Source organism: Lampris incognitus, chromosome 3, assembly GCF_029633865.1.
Source record: "Lampris incognitus isolate fLamInc1 chromosome 3, fLamInc1.hap2, whole genome shotgun sequence".
In the NCBI taxonomy this organism is placed as follows: Eukaryota; Metazoa; Chordata; class Actinopteri; order Lampriformes; family Lampridae; genus Lampris; species Lampris incognitus.
This window is the reverse complement of record NC_079213.1, coordinates 90082955-90105866: the sequence shown is the minus strand read 5'-3', so window position 1 is coordinate 90105866 and position 22912 is coordinate 90082955. Positions and strand designations below refer to the sequence as shown.

General features: G+C 46.8%; 1 protein-coding gene across 1 annotated transcript in view; it reads right to left on the bottom strand.

Annotated features, from left to right (window-relative positions):
- The window catches only part of nr5a2 (nuclear receptor subfamily 5, group A, member 2), a 92292-nt gene that overhangs the window by 56744 nt on the left and 12636 nt on the right, over positions 1–22912 (bottom strand). The window contains exon 4 of the mRNA XM_056276852.1: positions 11289–12004. Coding sequence (XP_056132827.1) covers positions 11289–12004 — 716 coding nt within the window. The remainder of the gene's footprint in view (positions 1–11288; positions 12005–22912) is intronic.

Here is a 22912-nt window from a genome sequence, read left to right as displayed (position 1 = left end):
CCACCACCGCCACCTCCTCCTCCTCTCCCTCTTCACCTCCCCCCCTCCTCTTCCTCCTGCCGTCCTTCACCGCACTCCCCCCCTGCCCTTGGCCCAATGCCTCTCACGGCCCTTGTTCATCTTCCCCTTTACCCCCTCCTCTCCACTCCACCACCTTTCCCTCTGTCTTCCCCTCTCTCCCTGTCTTTCTCTCGCTCTTCTTCGGAATGCGGCCTCTCTGTCTCGCTCAATCTTATCTTCCCCTCTCTCGTGGTCACTTTAATGTTATTTTCCCTTTCCAACTTATATGATACTTTGCCGTGCATCTCTTTCTCTCTTTTCTCTCCATTTATGTCTTCCCCATATAGCCTCAGTAGTCTTTCCTCTGTCGTAGCGGGAGTACAGCCGGTTGAATCGGCGGTGAAGAAGGGAGCCCGCTCGGTGTTAACGGTGACATTCGTGCGCTCAACACGTGCAACCCCGTAAGGGCTAGTTTAGGTGCTTTGGTGAATGACGTTGCCTGTGAAATTCACGACAGCACAGCCTGATGTCCTCCTTGGGAACAGGTCAGTAAATTGTGAGGGGACGCGGGTCCAGCGTATTAGCTTGAGATCAGAACTGAGCTTTCTGCCAGAACGCTTGTTCTGGAGCAAGGTGCAGAAATTATCACATCACATCCATCGGTGTAAGTAAACTCTCAGTCACACTCTTCCTTTAACTTTCCTTCTCTCACTCTGTCTGTCTCTCTCTCTCTGTCATTCTTGTTTCCTCTCCTTCATATTCACGGTCTTTAACGCTCTTCTTCTTCGCCTGACAATGGCCAGTCAAACTCCTCTCCCTCCCTCTCTATGCATTTCCTTTCTTACCCTCTGATGTAAAGCAAGTTCCCTGTGTAGGGTGTTGGCGGGTGGGGCAGGGTGTGGCGAGGCTGGGTGGGGGTCTTGTCTTGCAGAATAATTCAAATGCAGTGGACCAGGGACACTGTTACAAATCTCTGCCAACTGTGGGGGAGGGGGAGGGGGGGTGTGTGAGTTGGACAGGCGTGTGGATAGGTGGGTGATTGGGTGGATGCGGCACCTACTGACCTCAATGACAAAAGGGACACTGTCAGCTGATGCTCTGCGTCTGTGTGTGTATGTGTGTGTGTGTGTGTGTGTGTGTGTGTGTGTGTGTGTGTGTGTGTGTGTGTGTGTGTGTGTGTGTATGCACACGCTGCCTCCCAGGGTTCACAGCTCACACCTAAAATGGCTTATTAATTTCCACCCAGTTATAGAGTGTAAATAAAAAAAAAAGTGCAGTCACGGGCCAGGGCATCCCCCTGTCCCCTTTTCACTCGCGCCTTGAAATTGAACTGCTCCCAGAAAGGTCGCCAGGAGAGCATGACAGGGGTGGAGTTGGGATAAATGGCTGGAAGAGTGTGCAGGGGTGGCTGTAAAGACTCGGAGGAAAAAGAACCCTGACCCCCCCCCCCACCCCCAACCACACCAACCTAAACCACTTCCATCCTAAGCCAATGCAGCTGGGTGGGTGGCGTAAGTAAAATTTCACTAAAGTACATTCATCTAATATGAGTTAGGAGTGTGTGTGTGTGTGTGTGTGTGTGTGTGTGTGTTGTGTGAGGTGAAATTATGCAGCAGGGCAGGGTAGGCAGCATCAGACACCCTTACATTATTCACTCAGCTAAATCCATAAATGGAGAATATTCAGGTGCGAGGTGTGTCTCCGCGGGGACCTGTCGTCTTGCTTGATTGACGTGCGTGCCGCTGCTTCAAAATGTCAAATAAACTAGCGGCAAAGCAAGGCGTAAGAGGTGTAAATAATTCTACCGCTCAGAGAGCTCTTCTCCAGCGCCTGCAGCTTTCTGCAAGTCAAAGACTTTTTAAGGCTTTTTTTTTTCTCAGTGCCAGCACGAATAAAATTTAAGACCATTCTCGCTGCCAAAATAGACGTGAAAAGTAAAAACACAGACGACTCATTGTAAAATACGTCAGCCTGATCTCGCTGATTTCTGGCTCAAATAAGGTGCACCCCGAGAAGCTGTAGAGAGTTTTTAAGACCTCCGAACACGTCTCTAAGACATCTGTTAGCTATTTTTATTTTATTTGTATTTGAGGCATATTAAACCCCTCAAAATGAATTTGACTCAATCAGCTGATACTATTTTTTAAGAGCTTAAGATTCCATCAATCCTCGACATGTCGTTATTTAATAGCATGCATTTTTGATTACTTTTACTTTCTTTACATGCCGTTCTACCGAGCTTTAACTCACCCAGCATGTCCTGCTGGAGTTCCACTGGAGATGAACATTAACTGAGTTTTATCCAGATGTGACAGGGAAGTGGCAGCTCCCATCAGTTGTTTTATCAACTTGTCTCTGACACCGGACGCCCTAGCTGCTCACTCATTATAAAGCTGCAAGCACCATAGATGACTTAAAGGACGGTTATAACCTAATTTGGCCAATGGCGACTGAGAAGATTGTGGAGCATCTTCCCTGGTCTGCACAGAATAGGGCAGGTCACCGTGGACAGTCGGCACATGTGATCTTGTACTGTGCAGGGGTTTATGATTCACATCGTGCGCATCCTGGTTGAGCGCTCCACCAGTCAGAGCCAGCACGGTGATATCAAACAAGAATCTGGACAGGTCTTGAGGTTGCCTGTGACAATGGGCCCCTGGGCATGGATGCATAAAAGCCCCCCCCCCCCCCCCGGCAGGGCAGGTACACTGACTTGCAGCCAACAATGCAATACCTAAATTCACCTGTACCCCAACAGGATTTACAGAGCACATACACACAAGTAACACCAACAGCATATTAACTAAGACATACTAAGACCTGCAGCTTCCTGCAGTTTTTCCGTGGGACTTTTGGGGCTCTGTTATTGACATGAATGGCTAAGCCCTTTGACTATGCAACACGAAATGCAAAGTTAATAACAGCGACTTCACACAGAGGCCCTGGCTTAGGGGCCCCTGGGCCTGGGCCCGGTAGGCCTGTTCAGTAAAATGTGTGATGCCTTTATGGTTTTGACCCAGGTAGGGTGTTTGAGCCTATCACAGTGAAAAAAAAAACTGAAGTGTTTAACCTAATCTGCTAAGAGATGGATCCTCCTTAATTGGATCAAAGAGCAACTAACATTTGACTCATTTAAGCAAAGTCTAAATGAAATTCTCTCACTGGAGCAATTTGACTTGCAGTCTGACAAACAAAGAAGGAGCTTTCCTAAAAAAACAACAAAAAAAACCAAACAAAAAAAATGGACTTGTAACAAGTCCTGGAGCAATTCCACTTCCTGTCTAATTAAGATGATTGTACACATGCACCTGACTAAGCCTCTGCTTTGCCCTGTGTAATTTAACATTGCTAATTTATTGTTCACATGCCCTTGTGTATATATATGTCTTGCATTGATGTGTGAAAAGAGAGAAAAAAACTCATAAATAAATAAAAATATATAAAAAATGTGTGATGCCAAGTCTCTTCATAGTCAGTCCGGACTTTGAAACTCTTCTCGTGTGTCTGTGGTTAAGCAGCCCTGGATAAGAGAGTAATATTTTACTTTTTTTCCTTGTTCTGGGGATCCATATCTACCACAATGGGATCATTCACGTATCTATTCAACTGAACATTTTCTACATGGAAGCTGCTGAAGTATGAACTCTATAAGGACTTACATACTTAGATCCTTTTTCTTTCACCATCTCCTCATCTCCCCTCCATTTGCCCTGATCCTCCTCCAGCCTCTTCCTCTGCTCTCTCCCTCTTTCTCGCCTCCCGTCTCCTCTCGTCTCCCCCCCTCCTTCCACTCCCGTCTTCACCTGCTTCTTCTCTCCCCCTGCACCCTTTCTTTATTGCCCCTCCAGTCCCGTCCTCTCTTCACCTCTCCTCTACCCTTCCCCCCCACCCCACCCCTTTACCCTCCCTTCCCCTCTCTCATCTTCCTCTCTCCTTTTCCCTCATCTTCTCTCTTTTTGGTTAACCTCCCTTTTTTGCACCGCCCCCCCCCCCCGTTTCCATTTTCCTCCTCTTCTCATCTCCCCTCGTCCCCCCCCTCCCCTCCCGTCTCCCCTCCATCTGTTTATCCAATATGGCTGTCCCCTCTCAGCTGGGAGCATTCCCTGGGAAAAGGACTTCTAATACAGTTCCTCTTCAACTTAATGGCCCTCAGCTCTGCTTTTGTCATTCCCCCTCTCCGCTGAGAGAGAGAAGGACAGAAAGAGAGGCACACAGCCATCCAGATCCTGAAAAGCTGTCCCCGGACAGCCATGAAGGGGCAAAACTAAACTGCGATGCCACATGTTAGAGCATCACAAGAGGCTTCTTGTCTTCCTGCTCCACGTACTGTATATCAGGTGGATGGACTAGATATTCATATAAAGTTACACGCCGTGTTATTCGAGACCATTCTTGAACAATAATGCACTTTTCAAAAAGGGACGTGCCACACTCGGCGTATACTCCTGTCTGATTTACGATGCACGTTCCCACCACCGCCGTTATCAATATAAGCCATGTTACAAAAGGAAACATAAGCATGCATGTTGTCCTACATCTAAGAGACGGATCTCTCTTTTTTTTGTCTTTTTTTAAGTTGTTTTTGCTTTTCTTTTTCGAAAAAGAAGAAAAGCGGTGGATGGGAGGCGTTGGTTGCATTGATGTGAATTTGGAGTCCAGCTAGGAAAGAGTGATATAAACACATGAGTCATCAATAGTCCCAATCGCAGGCTAAATTCCCTCTCCCATTGTGTTTGTTGTGGGAGCTGGAGGGAAAGGGGCAGGGAAGCCATCCCAGCACTGGAACAATAGAGGAGGACGAGGCGAGCAGGGTCTCACTGGACATACGACTGACTGTATGACTCACCCTGACACACACACACACACACACGTACACGCGCGCGCGCACACACACACACACACACACACACACACATGTACACACACACACATACAAACACACACATGCACACACACACCCACACCCACACACATGTACACACAAACACACACACACACACACATACAAACACACAAACACACACACGCACACACACACAGACACACACAAATAACATGTCATGTGTTCACACACAGACATATACAAGTATACATAAGCACAAACATGCACACATGTATGCTTGCACCCACCCACCCACACACACACACACACACACACACACACACACACAAACACTCACACCACTCACACATGCACTTAACGACATATAGGCATAAACACATACATACGTACATGGACAGACACATTCATGTGAATAATCCCCACAAAAGGCATCCACATACACACTGTGCATATGCACACATGCATGTTTAAACAAACACAAGCATTTGAGGCTCAATGCAAGAAGTACTTTAATACCTCACCCAAATAACTTATACTAATTATCTTTTCGCATTAATACACAGTCTTACACACACCAACCATCTATGACTTCACCTTATCCGTCAGGGCCCGTTTGTCTCGTTTCCCTTTTCACTGTAAGTCTTCAGCTGTCATTTTCTTATCCAATCAGTATGCAAAGTTATGTCTCTAATTGCAATCTTTCTCCTTTTTCTGTTAGTCTGAATCGTTCTCTTCTCTTTCTTTTGCTCTCCCCCATCAACCCTAAACCCACCAATAAACTAAAATAAGCAATATAATCAACAGCACTTGAGAATGTTTTACTTTTTTTTTATTTCAAAGAGACATTTTGATAAGTGAAGAGCAAGCTGAAAGTATTGGTTGTGAATTGGCCAACACAAAGTGGGCCTGCTTTGGTACTTTGGACAGGCTTGGAGGGCACACCAGGCCAAGGGATGGGGGGGGGGTGACAGTGTGTGCCAGGCAGACAGTGCCTGTTCTGTGCCAAGCCAACCTTATCGAGCGAGGGAGAGAGAGAACATGAGAGAGAGAGAGAGAGCATGAGAGAGAGAGAGATATGAAAACAGAGCAAGAGAGAGAGCGATAGAAACAGAGTGAGACAGGCAGAGAGACAGACAGAGAGAGAGAGACAGAGAAATGTGTTGCCCTCTCCTGAGAACATGACCAACAGGATAGAACACAGGCGTGGCTACACACACACCCACACACACATACACTGGCATACAGTCGTACAGTCTCTCATTAACCCACGTATACTCATACTGGACCTGGAGAGCCAAACCTGAAAATATAACACCCACTCATATACGTACACTCATACTTAAAAATGCACACCTGTGGTAGCAGTGCACACTCAGCGTGCACACAGAGGGGCAGGGTGTGTGTGGGGGCACCTAAAATGGATCAACATTTTGGAAAATTAAATCCATCTGCAGAAACGAGATATAAAGATGGACGCGGAGAAACGAGCCATTGCAGATGCACCTGCACGCACACACACACACACACACACGTAATCTACTTCAACTTGCCTTAAAATCTATAAAATAACCACCACCAGTAATAACTCCAAAGAGTGCCAACACTTTCCCTCATCATGCCATCATTTCCTTTCATTTCAAAACTGGTGCACCTGGCTCAACTTTCTTTAATTGGCAGCAAGGGTTGGCTAGAAGAAGACAAACCTTCAACCTCCTGCACTGATCCAAGGTGCTAGAAATAAACGTCCCTCACGTAATGCCGAGAGAGAGAGAGAGAGAGAGAGAGAGAGAGAGAGAGAGAGAGAGAGAGAGAGAGAGAGAGAGAGAGAGAGAGAGAGAGAGAGAGAGAGAGAGAAAAGAGGGAGAGCGAGCGTGCTCTATTGGAACTCAATGGGGAGCCCTCTTTTGAGGGTGCTCCTAAGGGCAACATATTTATGAGTCTCGTGATGGAGTCCAACTCATGGAAACTAAATCTTTAAACAATTTTTTTGGCGGACGCCTCACACATGCCCTGCTGCCCCCGTCTCTTGTACCAGAGACAAATTCTTTTGTTCTTACAAAGCTAATAATAGCGAGAGGGACTGTGCATGTGCCTGTGGGCTGGTATGTGTGTGTGTGTGTGTGTGTGTGTGTGTGTGTGTGTGTGTGTGTGTGTGTGTGTGTGTGTGTGTGTGTGTGTGTGTGTATTTATAGCCGCCATTGGTCTGTACTACTCCTGTGTCTAACTTTTTCATTCTTGTGTGCTTCCTGCCTTTCTGGTCGCTGCCTCAACAGTCATCCCTGTATTCTCTGGGGAGGTTATAGATCACTAAAGTGTATACGGTCCCAACTATCTCAGTGCCATGCTTCAACCGTTGAGCAGTGTGACTTCGAGCAAGCTCTCAGTCGCTAACACCCAAACGGAAACGCACACATAGACACACACATGCATCTAGAAGCACACACAGGCATAGACATGGTGGCTAGTTCAGTGTGACTCAAGAGTTTAACTGTAGTAAACTGATGCAAGCACACACAAGCACCCGCACCTAATGAAGGCCAGTGGGGGGAAAAGGCAAAAAGAAGGGGCATCTGGGTGGCATGACGGTCTATTTCGTTGCCTACCAACAAGACGATCGTCGGTTTGAATCCCTGTGTTACCTCTGGCTTGGTCGGGCGCCCCTACAGACACAATTGGCCGTGTCTGCAGGTGGGAAGCTGGATGTGGGTATGTGTCCTGTTCGCTGCACTAGCGCCTCCTCTGGTTGGTTGGGGTGCCTGTTCGGGGGGTGGGGGAACTAGGGGGAATAGCGTGATCCTTCCACGTGCTATGTCCCCCTGGCAAAACTCCTCACTGTCAGGTGGAAAGAAGTGGCTGGTGACTCCACATGTATCAGGGGAGGCATGTGGTAGTCTGCAGCCCTCCCTGGATGAGCAGAGGGGGTGGAGGAGTGATTGGGACGGCTCGGAAGAGTGGGGTAATTGGCCAGATACAATTGGGAAGAAAAAGGGAGGAAAAAAAATCCCTCCCAAAAAAAAGAAAGCAAACACACACACACACTGTCACACCGGGATCACACAACCATGACATACTCACACACATGCAAACAGCACATACACACGCACACACACATGCACTTATGCATGCATGTGCGTGCACACACTCACACACATACAGACACATACAGACACACACACACACACACACACACACACTAAAACCTCAATTGCACTTTCATCATAAGTTTGTATACTAGACTGTATACATATACTACTAGACTGTATACCATCCATCCATCCATCCATCCATTATCCAAGCCGCTTATCCCAATTGGGGTTACGGGATGCTGGAGCCAGCAGTCATTGTATACCTATTCTTTAAACATAAAATAAATCTAAAAAATAAAGTAATAAAGATGAGCGCAGGGGGAAAAAATCAGCACAATCAAGAAATGGTGAGGCCATTAAAAAGAGCGAAAAAAAAGTCAGCAGTAAAATGAATGAATAACTAACTAAATAAATATATTTAATGGAAAATTCATTCATCCGGCAATTATTCAGCCGTACAGTAGTATGTCTAGGAGATGGAGCGTGCAGAGAGGGACAGAGTACTTGAAACTGACCCTTTTTAGTTGCCTGCTAATTTGGCTGGCTCAGAGGGTGAATCTGACAGCACGGGGGGGGGGGGGGGGGGCTTATATGGTTCTTTTTCTTCCATGACCGATGCTCAGCTTTCCATTCAACAATAACCCTCCAAGTGGTTACTAATAATGAAGGGGAAAGGAGGGCGGAGGACCGGGTGGGTTCTATGAAAAAAGCAGTCGGTACCAAAGCTAATGCATCATTTTTCAATCCCTTTTGTATGTTAGGTGGCCCTTGAAAAAATTGGGGAGGGAGGGCAAACCCAATTACATAGCACACTTGAGTGAATGTACCCCCCCTCCCCCCCAGTTGTCCATCGTGGCATAGCCCACCTTTACTCCAATTCAACTGGGGCTCCAGAACAGGCATAGGTGAGGTTGGAGTGAGTTGGTTCCTCCCTCATTTAGTCCAGGTCATTTTCTGCCTTTGCAACAGGCACCCGGCTCAATTATGGTAGAGCCCGGGTACTGTGGGTAGTCATTAGGCAAACATAATGACATTTCATTCAGCAGCAGATAGGGGAGTGACAAACACGAGTGGCTTGGATAATTGAATTAGGATAAGGTTGGGTGAAACACAGGGGCTTTGCAACAGAGCAACAATGATCATTCAAAGCTAATGAACTTTGAATGATCACTGTCAGGTACAGCCACACCTGGAGACCCCTGTGTGTGTGTGTGTGTGTGTGTGTGTGTGTGTGTGTGTGTGTGTGTGTGTGTGTGTGTGTGTGTGTGTGTGTGTGTGTGTGTGTGTGTGTGTGTGTGTGTGTGTGTGTGTGTACATGTGTAAGCAAGGTGAAGCACTGGAACCCCAACTGAATTCAAATGCAGATCTCAAAAATGTCAATAGTGGGTATGTACCGCCTGCTAAATGTCAACATGTGTTTTTCAAGGACTCCTGTCTATGCTGTAATTGGCTCTCATAGAATATTTTGTTTCAATATTTTCCCCACTGAAAACAACAGCAACATAAAAAGAAAAATCCCCCCCCCCCCGTGGGGTGGTGCTGTGAGTCTTCCTCAAGCTCGGGTCCTCTACCAGAGGCCTGGGAGTTTGAGGGTTCTGCACAGTATCTTAGCTGTTTCTATAGGACCGCACTCTTCTGGACAGAGACCTCAGATGTTGTTCCTGGAATCTGTTGGAGTCGCTCTCCCAGTTTGGGGGTCACAGCCCATGCTCCTATTACCACTGAGACAACTAGGGTATCATTGGGTTGTGAGAGCCAGTCGCTGGCATGTTGTTACCACTGTCAAGTTTGGGATGGGTGAAGGAGTGATTACTGTGATCTCAACCAAACTTTACTTTGCTCAAATTTTGTAGATAAAAGACAATATGCATACATATATATATACATATATGTATATATATATATATACATACACACACACACACACACACACACACACATATATATATATAGGCTACACGGTGGTGTAGTAGTAAGCACAGTCGCCTCACAGTAAGAAGGTCCTGGGTTCAAGCTCAGGGGTAGTCCAACCTTGAGGGTCATCACGGGTCATCCTCTGTGTAGAGTTTGCATGTTCTCCCCGTGTCTACGTGGGTTTCCTCCGGGTGCTCCGGTTTCCTCCCACAGTCCAAAGACATGTAGGTCAGGCGAATCGACCATACTAAATTGTCCCTAGGTGTGAATGTGTGTGTCGGCCCTATGATGGCCTGGCGGCCTGTCCAGGGTCTCTCCCTGCCTGTCGCCCAGTGACTGCTGGGATAGGCTCCAGCATCCCCACAACCCTGAGAGCAGGATAAGCGGTTCGGATAATGGATGGATGTATGGATATATATATATATATATACTAATCTTGAATCAATTTGATTAATCCGACAGCTGACATTGTGTAAAATCAAATAAAAAAAGCAACTGACAATTTGTGATGGCAAATTGCGCAATCATTGTGAATCCCCCCCACCATTTGAAATGGTGGGCCTGTCATTTTCTTTGACCATTGCAATATGCTAATAGGCAATATCGTCTTCATATTTCCATATCTTCACAGAGTGTGCCACAGAGATCTAAGGAATATTTCATGGGGAGACGGGCGATATTCAGTTCTTACAGAATTCAAATACTAGGACCCCTGTTAGTATGTATGAAAAGTGCCTGAAGCTCCTAGTCAGAGTTTACACGGCCCATAATCTACGTATGTCACACACGCGGGGTAAATATGCCCGGCTGTGGAATTTTGATCATGCAGCGAGACAGACATAAAAAAAGGAATAAAAAAAAGATATAAAAAAAGATTAAAAGATACGTTGAAAATAAACAATTATAGATTTTGTGAAGTTAATGTACTGTGTAAGGTAAAGTGTTAATTATAGATGACAACAAAGTGCTAAAAGATTAAGCACTCACACAAACCGCAGGATGAATTATTTAAGCTCCGCAAAAGACAAACAAAAAACAAAAACAAAACAAAATATGCATGAGTACCAACATTTTGAAATAATAAGCCAAACAGATACACATTGAGACATTTGAGTGGTTAAGTAATCACAAATTGAGTTGGGGTGTTAATCTTTTAAAAGATTTTTTTTTAATTCCGTAGTACTGTCTGTATCAGATGATTTATCCAGCAGCTACCAGCCCTTCATGCAACAAACACATATTTCAACTCCAAACCAATAAAACACTGTGAGTCAAGTGAAGCCAGTCAAATAAATCTCAACAAAAACAGATTGCTGCACTTAATGATGTCTGAACATTGTAAATGACTCATGCGTTGACCAGTATGTGCTCACATCTGCGCCCATGCAGACATATCTGTGTACGACTGTATGCCTGCTCTCGACACGCAAATGGGCAGAACGTACCTTGAGCTCACGGAAGAAGATGCTGCTGCGTGCCCACTCCACGATGGAGAAGAGTGTCTGGTCAGCCATCTTGCACATGAGGCCGAAGGTGTTGAGCTTCTCATGCTTGCCCCGGCTGGCCTGCTCCTGCTGGAGGTAGGCCAGGATCTTGGCCTGCACCTGTGGCTCGTCCGGTTCACACTTCAGCAGCTCCACGATCAGGTGGGGGAAGCTGGGCGGCGAGCCTGACTGGTAGGCGTCGACGTAAGGGTAGCCCATGATGGACTCTGGCGAGCTGGTGTACGGATCTGGGTACTCGGACTTGATGGTGCGCGTAGACTGGAAATGTCCGTAGGCCGCCTGGTAGCCCTGCAGGCTGCCGGCGTGCGGAGGCATGGCCATGCTGACGGGCGAGGTGACGAAGGGGCTGCGGTCGTAGTCTGTGGGGGGCAGGGCTGTGGCATGGTGGTGATGGTGGTGGTGGTGGTGGTGGTGGCCGGCATGGTGGCTGGCATGGTGACTGAGGGGCAGACCCTTGGAGGAGGCTGAGTGGATGTTCTGGATGGCCGAGGAGATGGTGAGGTCGGTGGGCACGGCCTGCATCACCTGGCTCATGGCTTCAATCTTGAGGCCGTTGGCACGGATCAATGCCTTCTTCTGCTGCTTGAGGGCCCGATCGCGCTTGTACATGGGGCCAAACTTGTTGCGGCCTCCTCGCATGCGATCTGCCCGCACAGCTGATCGTCGGACACACATAAAGAGAGAAAGAATAGCAGGAGGAGAAAACGGAGACGAGAGGGGACATTGTCAGGACTCCATAGAAAATAAAAACAGTTACTACATATTTTCCACGTGAACAAACTGACATCTACTCTGAAATAGACATGTCACAACAAACTTCAGGTGAAGGTTAGTTTTTGCTCTTATCTCTTATGTGAAATATAAAGTATCCCATGTTGTATGTTGTATGTACGACACGGGTTAACTAGAGTCCAGTGGTGATTACACTCTGCATTTTCCTTTTAACTCCTAAAACTTCACTGGTCCAAAAGATAGCATAGTCACTCATTTACCAGAGACTTCTATGAACTGATATCATCACCGCACACATTACAGCTGGCTAAGTATATTGACCACACATGATATGCAAATTTCCAAAGCCAAATATTAGACTGTCAGAAATGTAGGGCTTTTCCATACTTAAAATATTCCACATCCACGTTTTGTTGAAAATATTTTGTTAAAAGATGGCTGTGGGGGACATTCCGGTAGCGTAGCGGTCTATTCCGTTGTCTGGCAACACGGGGATCACCGGTTCGAATTCCCATGTTACCTCCGGCTTGGTTGGGCGTCCCTACAGACACAATTGGCCGTGTCTGTGGGTGGGAAGCCGGATGTGGGTATGTGTCCTGATCGCTGCACTAGTGCCTCCTCTGGTCGGTTGGGGCGCCTGTTCAGGGGGGAGTTGAAACTGGGGGGAATAGCATGATCCTCCCACATGCTACATCCCCCTGGTGAAACTCCTCACTGTCTGGTGAAAAGAAGCAGCTGGAGACTCCACATGTATCAGAGGAGGCATGTGGTAGTCTGCAGCCCTCCCCGGATCGACAGAGGGGAATGGAGCAGCGACCGGGACAGCTCGGAAGAGTGGGGTTAATTGGCCTAGTATAATTGGGGAGAAAAGGGGGGGTGGGGAAGCAAAAAACTTTTTTTTTTTAAATAGGGCTGTGGAACAGTTCGGTTTTGTGACATATTTGCATTGTATTTTGCACTGAAACTGTACTTGTTGCTGTTTTTTCCTTGCTTTTCCAAGCAAGACAAAATCGTTTTGTTGTCTCTGGATTAGATCAGTAGGAAGGCAGAGTAAGAGAAACAAAGGAGGGCACGTTCTGGCAGGGTTCACAGCAAATGAAATCACGAAAGAATAACGCATGCCAGGAGAATTGCTGACTCCCAGTCAAACTAAAGTTTGTCACACACTCTTCAGTTCGGGTAAGGTTTATCGACCCCCAACCACTTTAGAAGACATCTTTCAGGGAGTAAACTGGGATTCAGTCCTGGCTGGTAAAGATCTCGTGAATGTGGCATCATAAATATACCATCATATCCAATTTGAGGGCCCCCTCTCCCATCCTGGCACATAATAAAACCACACAAAAAAATCTAAAAGCACAAAATCACATGTTCACAAAATCAAAAATGGTGTTACACGATAACAACTTTAAAATTGGGGTTTATTTCGCAAACTAACTGAATGTATCCATCATCCTCACGTCCTATAATTGCGCACCTCACCCCTTCCCATTGCAGTGAGTGTCCTGTGGTGAGGATCACAACATCTCTGTGCGATGGGTCTGTCTAATGAAGGCATTCAGAACGCACTGGGCATGTATGAACGTCTTGTATGAGTAGACTGCTGCCACGGGGAAACCCAGGCTCCTGCTCTGGTGTCTCCCAGTCCCCCCCCCCACATGTTAATTATTTATGGTTAATTATCTCCCTGTCTCACTCTCTTCCTAGCTCTCTCGCTCTCTCTCTCTCTCTCTCACTCTGTCTCTCTCTTTCTCTGACGAGCAAGCTGGTCTAGCATGCTGGGAGCTTGGAGATGTTTGAGAGACTCTATGGAGATTTGTAATCACACACACACACACACACACACACACACACACACACACACACACACACTATATATATATAGCTCAGCCAAAACATTATGATCACCCACAGTTGAACCAAATAATGTTGATCATCTCCAAACAAGGGTGCATGTATGTTAAGGTCTGGGTAGTAGAACAGATGGTAAGTGAACATTCAGTTCTCGCAATCAACATGTTAGATGCAGGAGAAAGAAATGAACAGGAGTAAAGACCTGAGCAACTTTGCTGAGTATGGGCCTATGTGGCTGCAGACCAGTCAGAGTGTCCATGATGACCCCTGTCCACCGCTGAAAGAGTCTACAATGGGCATGTGAGTGGGCATGTGAGTGTCAGACTGCACCTTGGAGCAGTGGAAGAAGTGATGGCACCAAGATGTATTGTGGGAAGAAAACAAGCCAGTGGAGGGAGTGTGATGCTCTGGGCAATGTTCTGCTGGGAAACCCTGAGTCCGGTCACCTACCTAAATATCGTTGCAGACCAGGTACACCCTGACATGGCATTGGTAGTATTCACTGATAGCAGTGGCCTCTTTCAGCAGGATAATGTGTCCTGCCACATGGCACACATTGTTCAGGAATGGTTTGAGGAACACGATGAAGTGTTCAAGGTATTGCCCTGGCCTTCAAATTCTCCAAATCTCCATCAGATTGAGAATCAGTAGGATTGCTGGATAGACAAGTCCGATCTACAGTGGCTCCACCTCCGCAATTTAGAGGACTTGAAGGTTATAGGTTATGCTGATCATGGTTTGGTGCCAGATAACTTCAGGAGTCTTGTGGAGTCCATGCCTTGGCAGGTTGGCATTGTTTTGGCAGCACACGGAGGCCCAACAGCATATCAGGCAGGTGTTCATAATATTTTGGCTCAAGTGTATAATATAACACACACACACACACACACACACACACACACACACACACACACACACACACACACACATATATATATATATACATACATACATACACACGGTGACATGCACACACACATGCATACACATGCTATGCAAATACATTTCAAACACTGTAGCTAATGTTTAGCTTGGCATTTAATCATATACTGTATACAATGTATCACCCAGGGCCTTTTTCACATACATCCAGTCATGTGTGCGTTGTCATACATGTGTATACAAACTAACACCCTTACCGAAAACCTTTCCTATCAATTTCATGAGTGCACCACAAACATGCAAACGTTCATGCACACTGTCCCGATCTCGGCCCGTGAGCGCTTAGGTCAGCATGGCTGACCAGACGTCGTTCAGTCCATGCCCCGGTGTCTTGGCAAAGGAAGGATTGGGTGAATTAAAAGAGAAATGGGTGGAGGTGGGGTTAACCCACCCCCCCACCATACACACACACACACACACACACACACACACACACACATATTACCACCACCACCGTTAGCCACCACCACAGCTGCCTTGGGAATGGTTTTAATGGCCTCCATCACAGCAGTCTCTGTCACTGATCTGAGAGATGGGAGCCAAGTGGGGAGACACACACATGGCATACACACACACACACACACACACACACACACAATCACAACCTGACTGTTTTTATCAATCTCTGTCTCTCTCTCTATCTCTCTCTCTCCCTCTCACTCTCAATCTCACACATACAAACACACACAACCTATCGCTCTGATTCACACATACAAAGTGATTAACTAACACAAGTTGTAGTTACCGTCCCTCTCTCTTTCTCTCTCTGCCTTTCTATTACACACAGAGACAGAACCACACACACCAACCTTACACTCTCACAAATCCGTCTCAACACACGCACACGCACACGCACACACACACACACACACACACAGACTAATACACATCTGTCTGCTGGCCCTGATCACAGAGCGAGAAGCAGGGAAGGGCAGAGAGGGAGCAGTGGATCTGCTACCTTGAAGAGCCCCCAACGGCGTAAGTGGTGTGCATACACACAGTGATTATGAGAGGGGATTCACAGACGCACACACACACATAGATATAAAACGCACACAAAAACTGTGCTGAAACGCTCATAGCCATAAACACACCAACACACACACACACACACACACACACACACACACACACACACACACACACACACTGCCACTGCTTCCCACTGTTCCCTGTGGTGAAATGCTCATAGCCACAGACACACACACACACACACACACACACACACAGAGACACACACACACACACACACACACACACACACACACACACACACACGCACACACACATACACACATACACACTACTATGATTCAAATTGCTTGAGGTCAGATCCAGGGCCTACTGACCCAGGCTCAGGGAATAATACAACTGTTAAAAATGTATTTTATTCTTTTTATTGTAGAAAAAGAAATGGCGAGCCCCTTTGAATGTATCCATTAAACATTATTGGGGGGCGAATTTAACTATTAATGATCCCTCCACAACAGTGTAATTAATGAGCTAAGAAACTAATAGTCGTCTCTGCTGGGAAAACACAATTAGAGCCCGACTGCCTGCCTGCCTCGCTGCCTGCCTGCCTCGGACCAAGGGACCCCACATCACATCAAGAACACTTCGGCGGGAGTGGTGGTTGGGGGGATGTGTATGCATGCATGGGGATTGGAGAGGGGAGAGGAAGGGGAGAGGGGGAAGACCCCCTATCTTTCCCTCAACACACACGCACACACACACACACACACAAACACACACACACACCGTCTCTAATTAAACAAGGTTATTTACATGCATGTAACACAGATTAATATGGGCTGGAGCTGCGGGGAAAAGCTAGCTCACACTGTGTGTTGGGGGGGGGGGTGAAGGGGGTTGGTTTTACATTTTTAACTTTAGGCCGATGCTTGTATCCAGTCAATTAGAGAGGGTGTGAGCTGTTAAGGGTGAGCTGTCTTGCTCAAGGACACTTCAACAGAACACATTGGCTGCAAATAGACACAATGGCTACTGAAGGGATTGCACCTTTAACTTTTGGTTAACAGGATACATTTGTTAACCACTGGCCCAACCTGCTGGGAAAATATCAAAAACTGATATCCAGGGGTGTCCAGGTATCATAGTGGTCTATTCTGTTGCCTACCAACACGGGGATCGCCGGTTCGAATCCCCATGTTATCTCCAGCTTGGTCGGGTGTCCCTACAGACACCATTGGCCCGTGTCCGTGGGTGGGAAGCCAGATGTGTCCTGATCTCTGCACTATCGCCTCCTACGGTTGGTCAGGGCGCCTGTTCAGGGGGGAGGGGGAACTGGGGGGGAATAGCGTGATCCTCCCACGTGCTACATCCCCCTGGTGAAACTCCTCACTGTCAGGTGAAAAGAAGCGGCTGGCAACTCCACATGTATCAGAGGAGGCATGTGATAGTCTGCAGCAGAGGGGGTGGAGCAGTGACCGGGACGGCTCAGAAGAGTGAGGTAATTAGCGGGATACAATTTGGGGAGAAAAAGGGGGGAAAAACTGATATCCACTTTTTTTTTTATAGCTCTGCTAGTTAAGTGGCTCAAGTGTCGGTGCAACACCCTGGCTTCACATCTCTCTCTTCACCCCAGTTCTCCTGGTTCCCTCCATCTAGCCATCTTGTGCAGGAACACTGGTAACACAAATGTGAGAAAACAACGTCCTAATTCTACGTCGTGACCGCAGCATGCTTTTAATCCCAAAAACCATACATAGCTTTTCTGGAGTAAGTAAAGGCCGAAATGTAACTTTTATAGCACGACTTCTCCGAGAAGCGGTTTCGCTTTGTTTAGTTTGATCGCACATAAAATTAAAGCCAAATTTATATAACATTTTGATGCTACGAGAGGCCCAGTAAACACCAAGAGGATCAAGAAACACACTGGAAGAGTCACACAGGGCTTCTACGGGGCCTTCCAGTTGGCATGAAACGGACGTAAACTGAAACTAGATAAATATAAACTACAAGCAAATGATGTGCAGGGCAAAAACGTTGACATATGACATCAAACGAGACATGTAAGCAAAACTGAGAGGTAATAATTATGGTTGCAAACCGAATGAATACCATTCATCGGGTGGGGGGGGGGAGAGACTTGGCTGAAGGGTCTCTGTAAGACACCGGGGGCCACATCGCTCTCTCAGCGGGAATACGTCCTCAGTTAGGTGTTATGGGCTGACGCCGGGCTATAAAACTGATGCTCAATCTTTCTTCCACTCTATATTCACCGGGTTTACAGCGCTCGACCACACACACACACACACACACACACACACACACACACACACACACACACACACACACACACACGCACACGCACACACGCACACACGCACACACACACACACACCCCACATACTTTCAAAACATATCCGCTTTCCCACATCATACATTCATACCTACACACACTTATACACATCTTTTGTGCTTTTGTACACACATAAATACTCACACATACACAAACACACACACACACACACACACACACGGATTCGCCGCTTACATGCCCTGATTTATGGTTGTTTAATATACAGGAATATTAAGTGCGCGTAGGTGAGGATCCCTGTCGGCCGCCGGCATATTAATGGGTCCCGCGGAGCAGTCCTGACACCCTGTTTGTCATGTCGGGGCCTCGGCCCCTTCACAGGACGCGCCCTATCCCACGCACACACATGAATACCTATGATACCTATGCATAAGTAATGGGACAGCTCCCTGGCTTCCACCGCAGGTACTGTGAGGCTGATGGAAGACAAGCCGGGGAGAGGAAGAGCGGAGAGAGAGAGGGAGGGAGGGTGTGAGGTGGAGAGAGAGAGAGAGAGAGAGCGAGCGCGAGAGAGGAGGGGGGCTAATATAACCACTTACTACAGAGTGGGAGTTGGGGGGGGGGTAATTCCAGGCAATAAAAGATCCAAATTTAGATTTTTTTTTCCTAATCTGTCGTTGACCAAAAAAATCGTCAGCCGGCGTTCACATTCCTCTGTCTTTTAAACCAACAATGTCATCTGATATCTGGTCTGTCAAAGAAATGGCTTTTCATCAGCCAGGGGCTTTGGGAATACACTCTCCTTTATGTAAAAGCGCCACAACTCCGATTCAATTAAACTTTGTGTTATCATTTATTTTGAGAGCGAAAGTTTCATTTTTTTTTTAAATAGCAAACGGTAAATGGACTGCTTTTATTTAGCGATTTTCTAGTCGATAAAGCAGTCAAAGTGCTTTACAAGGGGTGTATATTTCAGTTCAAGCAAAACGTTTCAAGTTTCTAATCCTCCATTTTTAAGAATTATTCAAATGGCTGATTCTGCCTCACTGAGCAACTCACACCAATCAGCCAAAACATTAAAACCACCTGCCTAATACTGTGTAGGTCCCCCTCGTGCCGCCAAAACAGCTCTGACCCACTGAGGCGTGGACTCCACAAGACCTCAGAAGGTGTCCTTTGGTATCTGGTATCATTAACAAGTTAGCAGCAGATCCTGTAAGTCCTGTAAGTTGTGAGTTGGGGCCTCCATGGATCAGACTTGTTTTTCCAGCACATCCCACAGATGCTCGATGGGATTGAGATCTGGGGAATTTGGAGGCCAAGGCAAACGCATTGAACTCTTTGTCATGTTCCTCGAACCATTCTTGAGCAATGTGTGCAGTGTGGCAGGGTGCATTATCCTGCTGAAAGAGGCCACTGCCATCAGGGAATACCGTTGCCATGAAGGGGTGTACATGGTCTGCAATCATGTTTAGGTAGGAGGTACGTGTCAAAGTAACATCCACATGAATGCCAGGACCCAGGGTTTCCCAGCAGAACATTGCCCAGAGCATCACACTGCCTCCGCCGGCTTGCTCTCTCCCCATAGTGCATCCTGGTAACATTTCTTCCCCAGGTAAATGACACACATGCACCTGGCCATCCACATGATGTAAAAGTAAACATGGTTCATCAGACCAGGCCACCTTCTTCCATTGCTCCATGGTCCAGCTCTGACACTCACATGCCCATTGTAGGAGATTTTGACGGTGGACAGGGGTCATCAGGGTACTCTGACTGGTCTGCAGCTATGCAGCCCCATACGCAGCAAGCTGTGATGCACTGTGTATTCTGACACCTGTCTATCATAGCCAGCATTAGCTTTTTTAGCAATTTGAGCCACAGTAGCGCTTCTGTGGAATTGGACCAGATGGGCTAACCTTCGCTCCCCATGCGCATCAATTTGCTTTGGGCGCCCATGATCCTGTCGCCAGTTCGGTGGTTGTCCTTCACTGGATCACTTTTAGTAGGTGCTGACAACTGCATACCGGGAAGACCTGCCGTTTTGGAGATGCTCTGACCCAGTCATCTAGCCATCACAATTTGGCTCTCGTTCAAGTCGCTCAGATCCTTACGACTGCCTATTTTTCCTGCTTCCAACACATCGGTTTCAAGAACTGACTGTTCACTTGTTGCCTAATTTGTCCCACCCCTTGACAGGTGCCACTGTAATGAAATAATCAATGTTATTCACTTACCTGTCAGCGGTTTTAATGTTTTGGCTGATCAGTGTATGTCGCAGCATGACGAGAACATTGAGAGAATGGTACACTATGAAGGTTTAAATCAAGAACATCCCACATGCAGTACCCAAGGTGTTTGACTGACACTTGCACATGGAAATAATATCTTTAAGATCGGGGAGCGGAAGCTCAGTCGAGTGTGTGATTCTGATTAGTGTGGAAAGAAAATCACACAAGTGGGAGCTATTTAGATACTCTACGCTTCATTGCATTTGGTAAATGAAGTGCTAATGGCTTAAACTAAAGCGGGATGTGATTTTCTTTTTTCCCCCCTCAATGAGTCAACACTGGCTGAGCTTTTCCACTGCTTTCGGAGTATTTCTCTATGAAGCAGTAGCTCCGAGTGTGTGTGTGTGTGTGTGTGTGTGTGTGTGTGTGTGTTGGGTGGGCCAGTCAAAGCATGAGTTAGCTTCATCCCTGTATGTGTGTGCATGTGGGGGGGGGGGGCAGTTAAAGCATGAGTTAACTTCATCCCTGTGTGTGTATGTGTGTGTGTGTGTGTGTGTGTGTGTGTGTGTGTGTGTGTGTGTGTGTGTGTGTGTGTGTGTGTGTGTGTGTTGGGTGGGCCAGTTAAAGCATGAGTTAGCTTCATCCCTGTGTGTGTGTGTGAGTGTGTGTGTGTGTTGGGTGGGCCAGTTAAAGCATGAGTTAGCTTTATCCCTGTGTGTGTGTGTGTGTGTGTGTGTTGGGTGGGCCAGTTAAAGCATGAGTTAGCTTTATCCCTGTATGTGTGTGTGTGTGTGGGGGGGAGTTAAAGCGTGAGTTAATTTCATCCCTGTGTGTGTGTGTGTGTGTGTGTGTTGTGTGTGTGCACTTTTGCCTTAAACCTTGTGTTTCACTGAGTCCACCCCCACCTCCCCATCCTCCAGCATAGTTGGAACAGGTAAGTGTTTTGTGGCCTGCCATATAATTTTATAAACACACATTTTACAGCTCAGTGAATTCAGGTTGTTGATTAACAACATAAAGAGGAAAAAGATGTGATTGATTAGAGTGATGAAGGCAAATAACTCACGCCGACGTCTTACACACATTTATGAAGAGGGGAAAAACAGTCGAAGAGTTTATTTGCAAAAACAGATAAACGGCATTGCTGACAAAACTGAACGGACGGTCTCATGTGATGCTTCGCATGGCCTTTCCTCCGAATCCTAAAATCTGTCTCGTCTGAAGTTATTTTTGCCTCATCAAAGCAACCGAACCTACGTTTGATTAATGTTACCTGGAATGTATGCTGAAAATAAATTATTTCTAAAACTTGATAGAGAGCCGGGCTAACTGTTTTTGCAGACCGAGTCTTCGGTTAGTCGTTGGTTTTGCATAGCGGGCCGTTACAGGCAGGGGATCGGCCGTCTTGCTCAAGGACTCTCAGACATACGCCGGCTTTTATGGCGATCAAACTTGGGAAAATGTGGTTACCAGAAAGTCTCTCTAACAACTCGGGCACCACGCTGCCACCTGTTTTTCTCTAACACAGCAGGAACTGGGGTCTTTTTTATATATAACATCTATCTTCATACACCCCGGGTATGAAACACGTGGCAAAGAATATCTAAAGTTTAGGAATTACTGTCTCCCGTCCTGCAGATAGGCTTCTTATATCAGCCCCAGATAGCAGGATCTGATCTGTGCTGAGGGGGACATGCCACACTACCGTCTGTGTCACGCTGATATGTGTCTGTCTGCAACGTCACTGTTTAATAGTCCCCCCCACACACACACACACACACACATACAAACACACACACACACACACACACACATACACGCGACCACCATTACAACTAAACCTCGGTCGAAAGACTCATCGACAAATAGGAAGGCTGTTGGACAATGCCCGCAAGGCAAAATAAACAGGAAGAAAAGAAAAGAGATAAGTTAACGTTCGGGTCAACTTTAAAGGGACATTACGCATATTATTCTATAAAAAGGAATTCCACCAGAAATTCAAAATCCACATTTCCCTGTTAGAGATTACGGAAGGGGGGGGGGCATTTGTAGAGAAAGCACGTCAACCCTAACCTCCTTTTCTCACCTTTTCGCTGAAACTATGTATACTTTTTTTTTTTAAATCAAACGACAGCCTCTTGTTCTAGCCTGTGGCCTTTACCTCCTTTTTGGGCCACTTATGAATATATGTATGTGTTTACGAGGAAGTCCTGTGTGTGTGTGTGTGTGTGTGTGTGTGTGTGTGTGTGTGTGTGTGTGTGTGTGTGTGTTTGTGTGTGAACAAATGTGTATGTGCATGCATGTTTGTGCGTGCATGGGTGCAGGCATGCATGTGCATTTGTGCCCGTGCGCATGCGTGTGTGTGAGTAATGTTGGGGGAGAGACTTCTCTATGTGGGAGGCGGGAGTTGCCCGCTGACAGGAGCCTCTGGCCCCTGACTGGCTGCTAGACATAGTGCTGCAGGGCCCCTCTTGCCCGCGAGCTGAAAGCTATCGCTAGCAGCACGAATCAAACGCAGCCCCTCC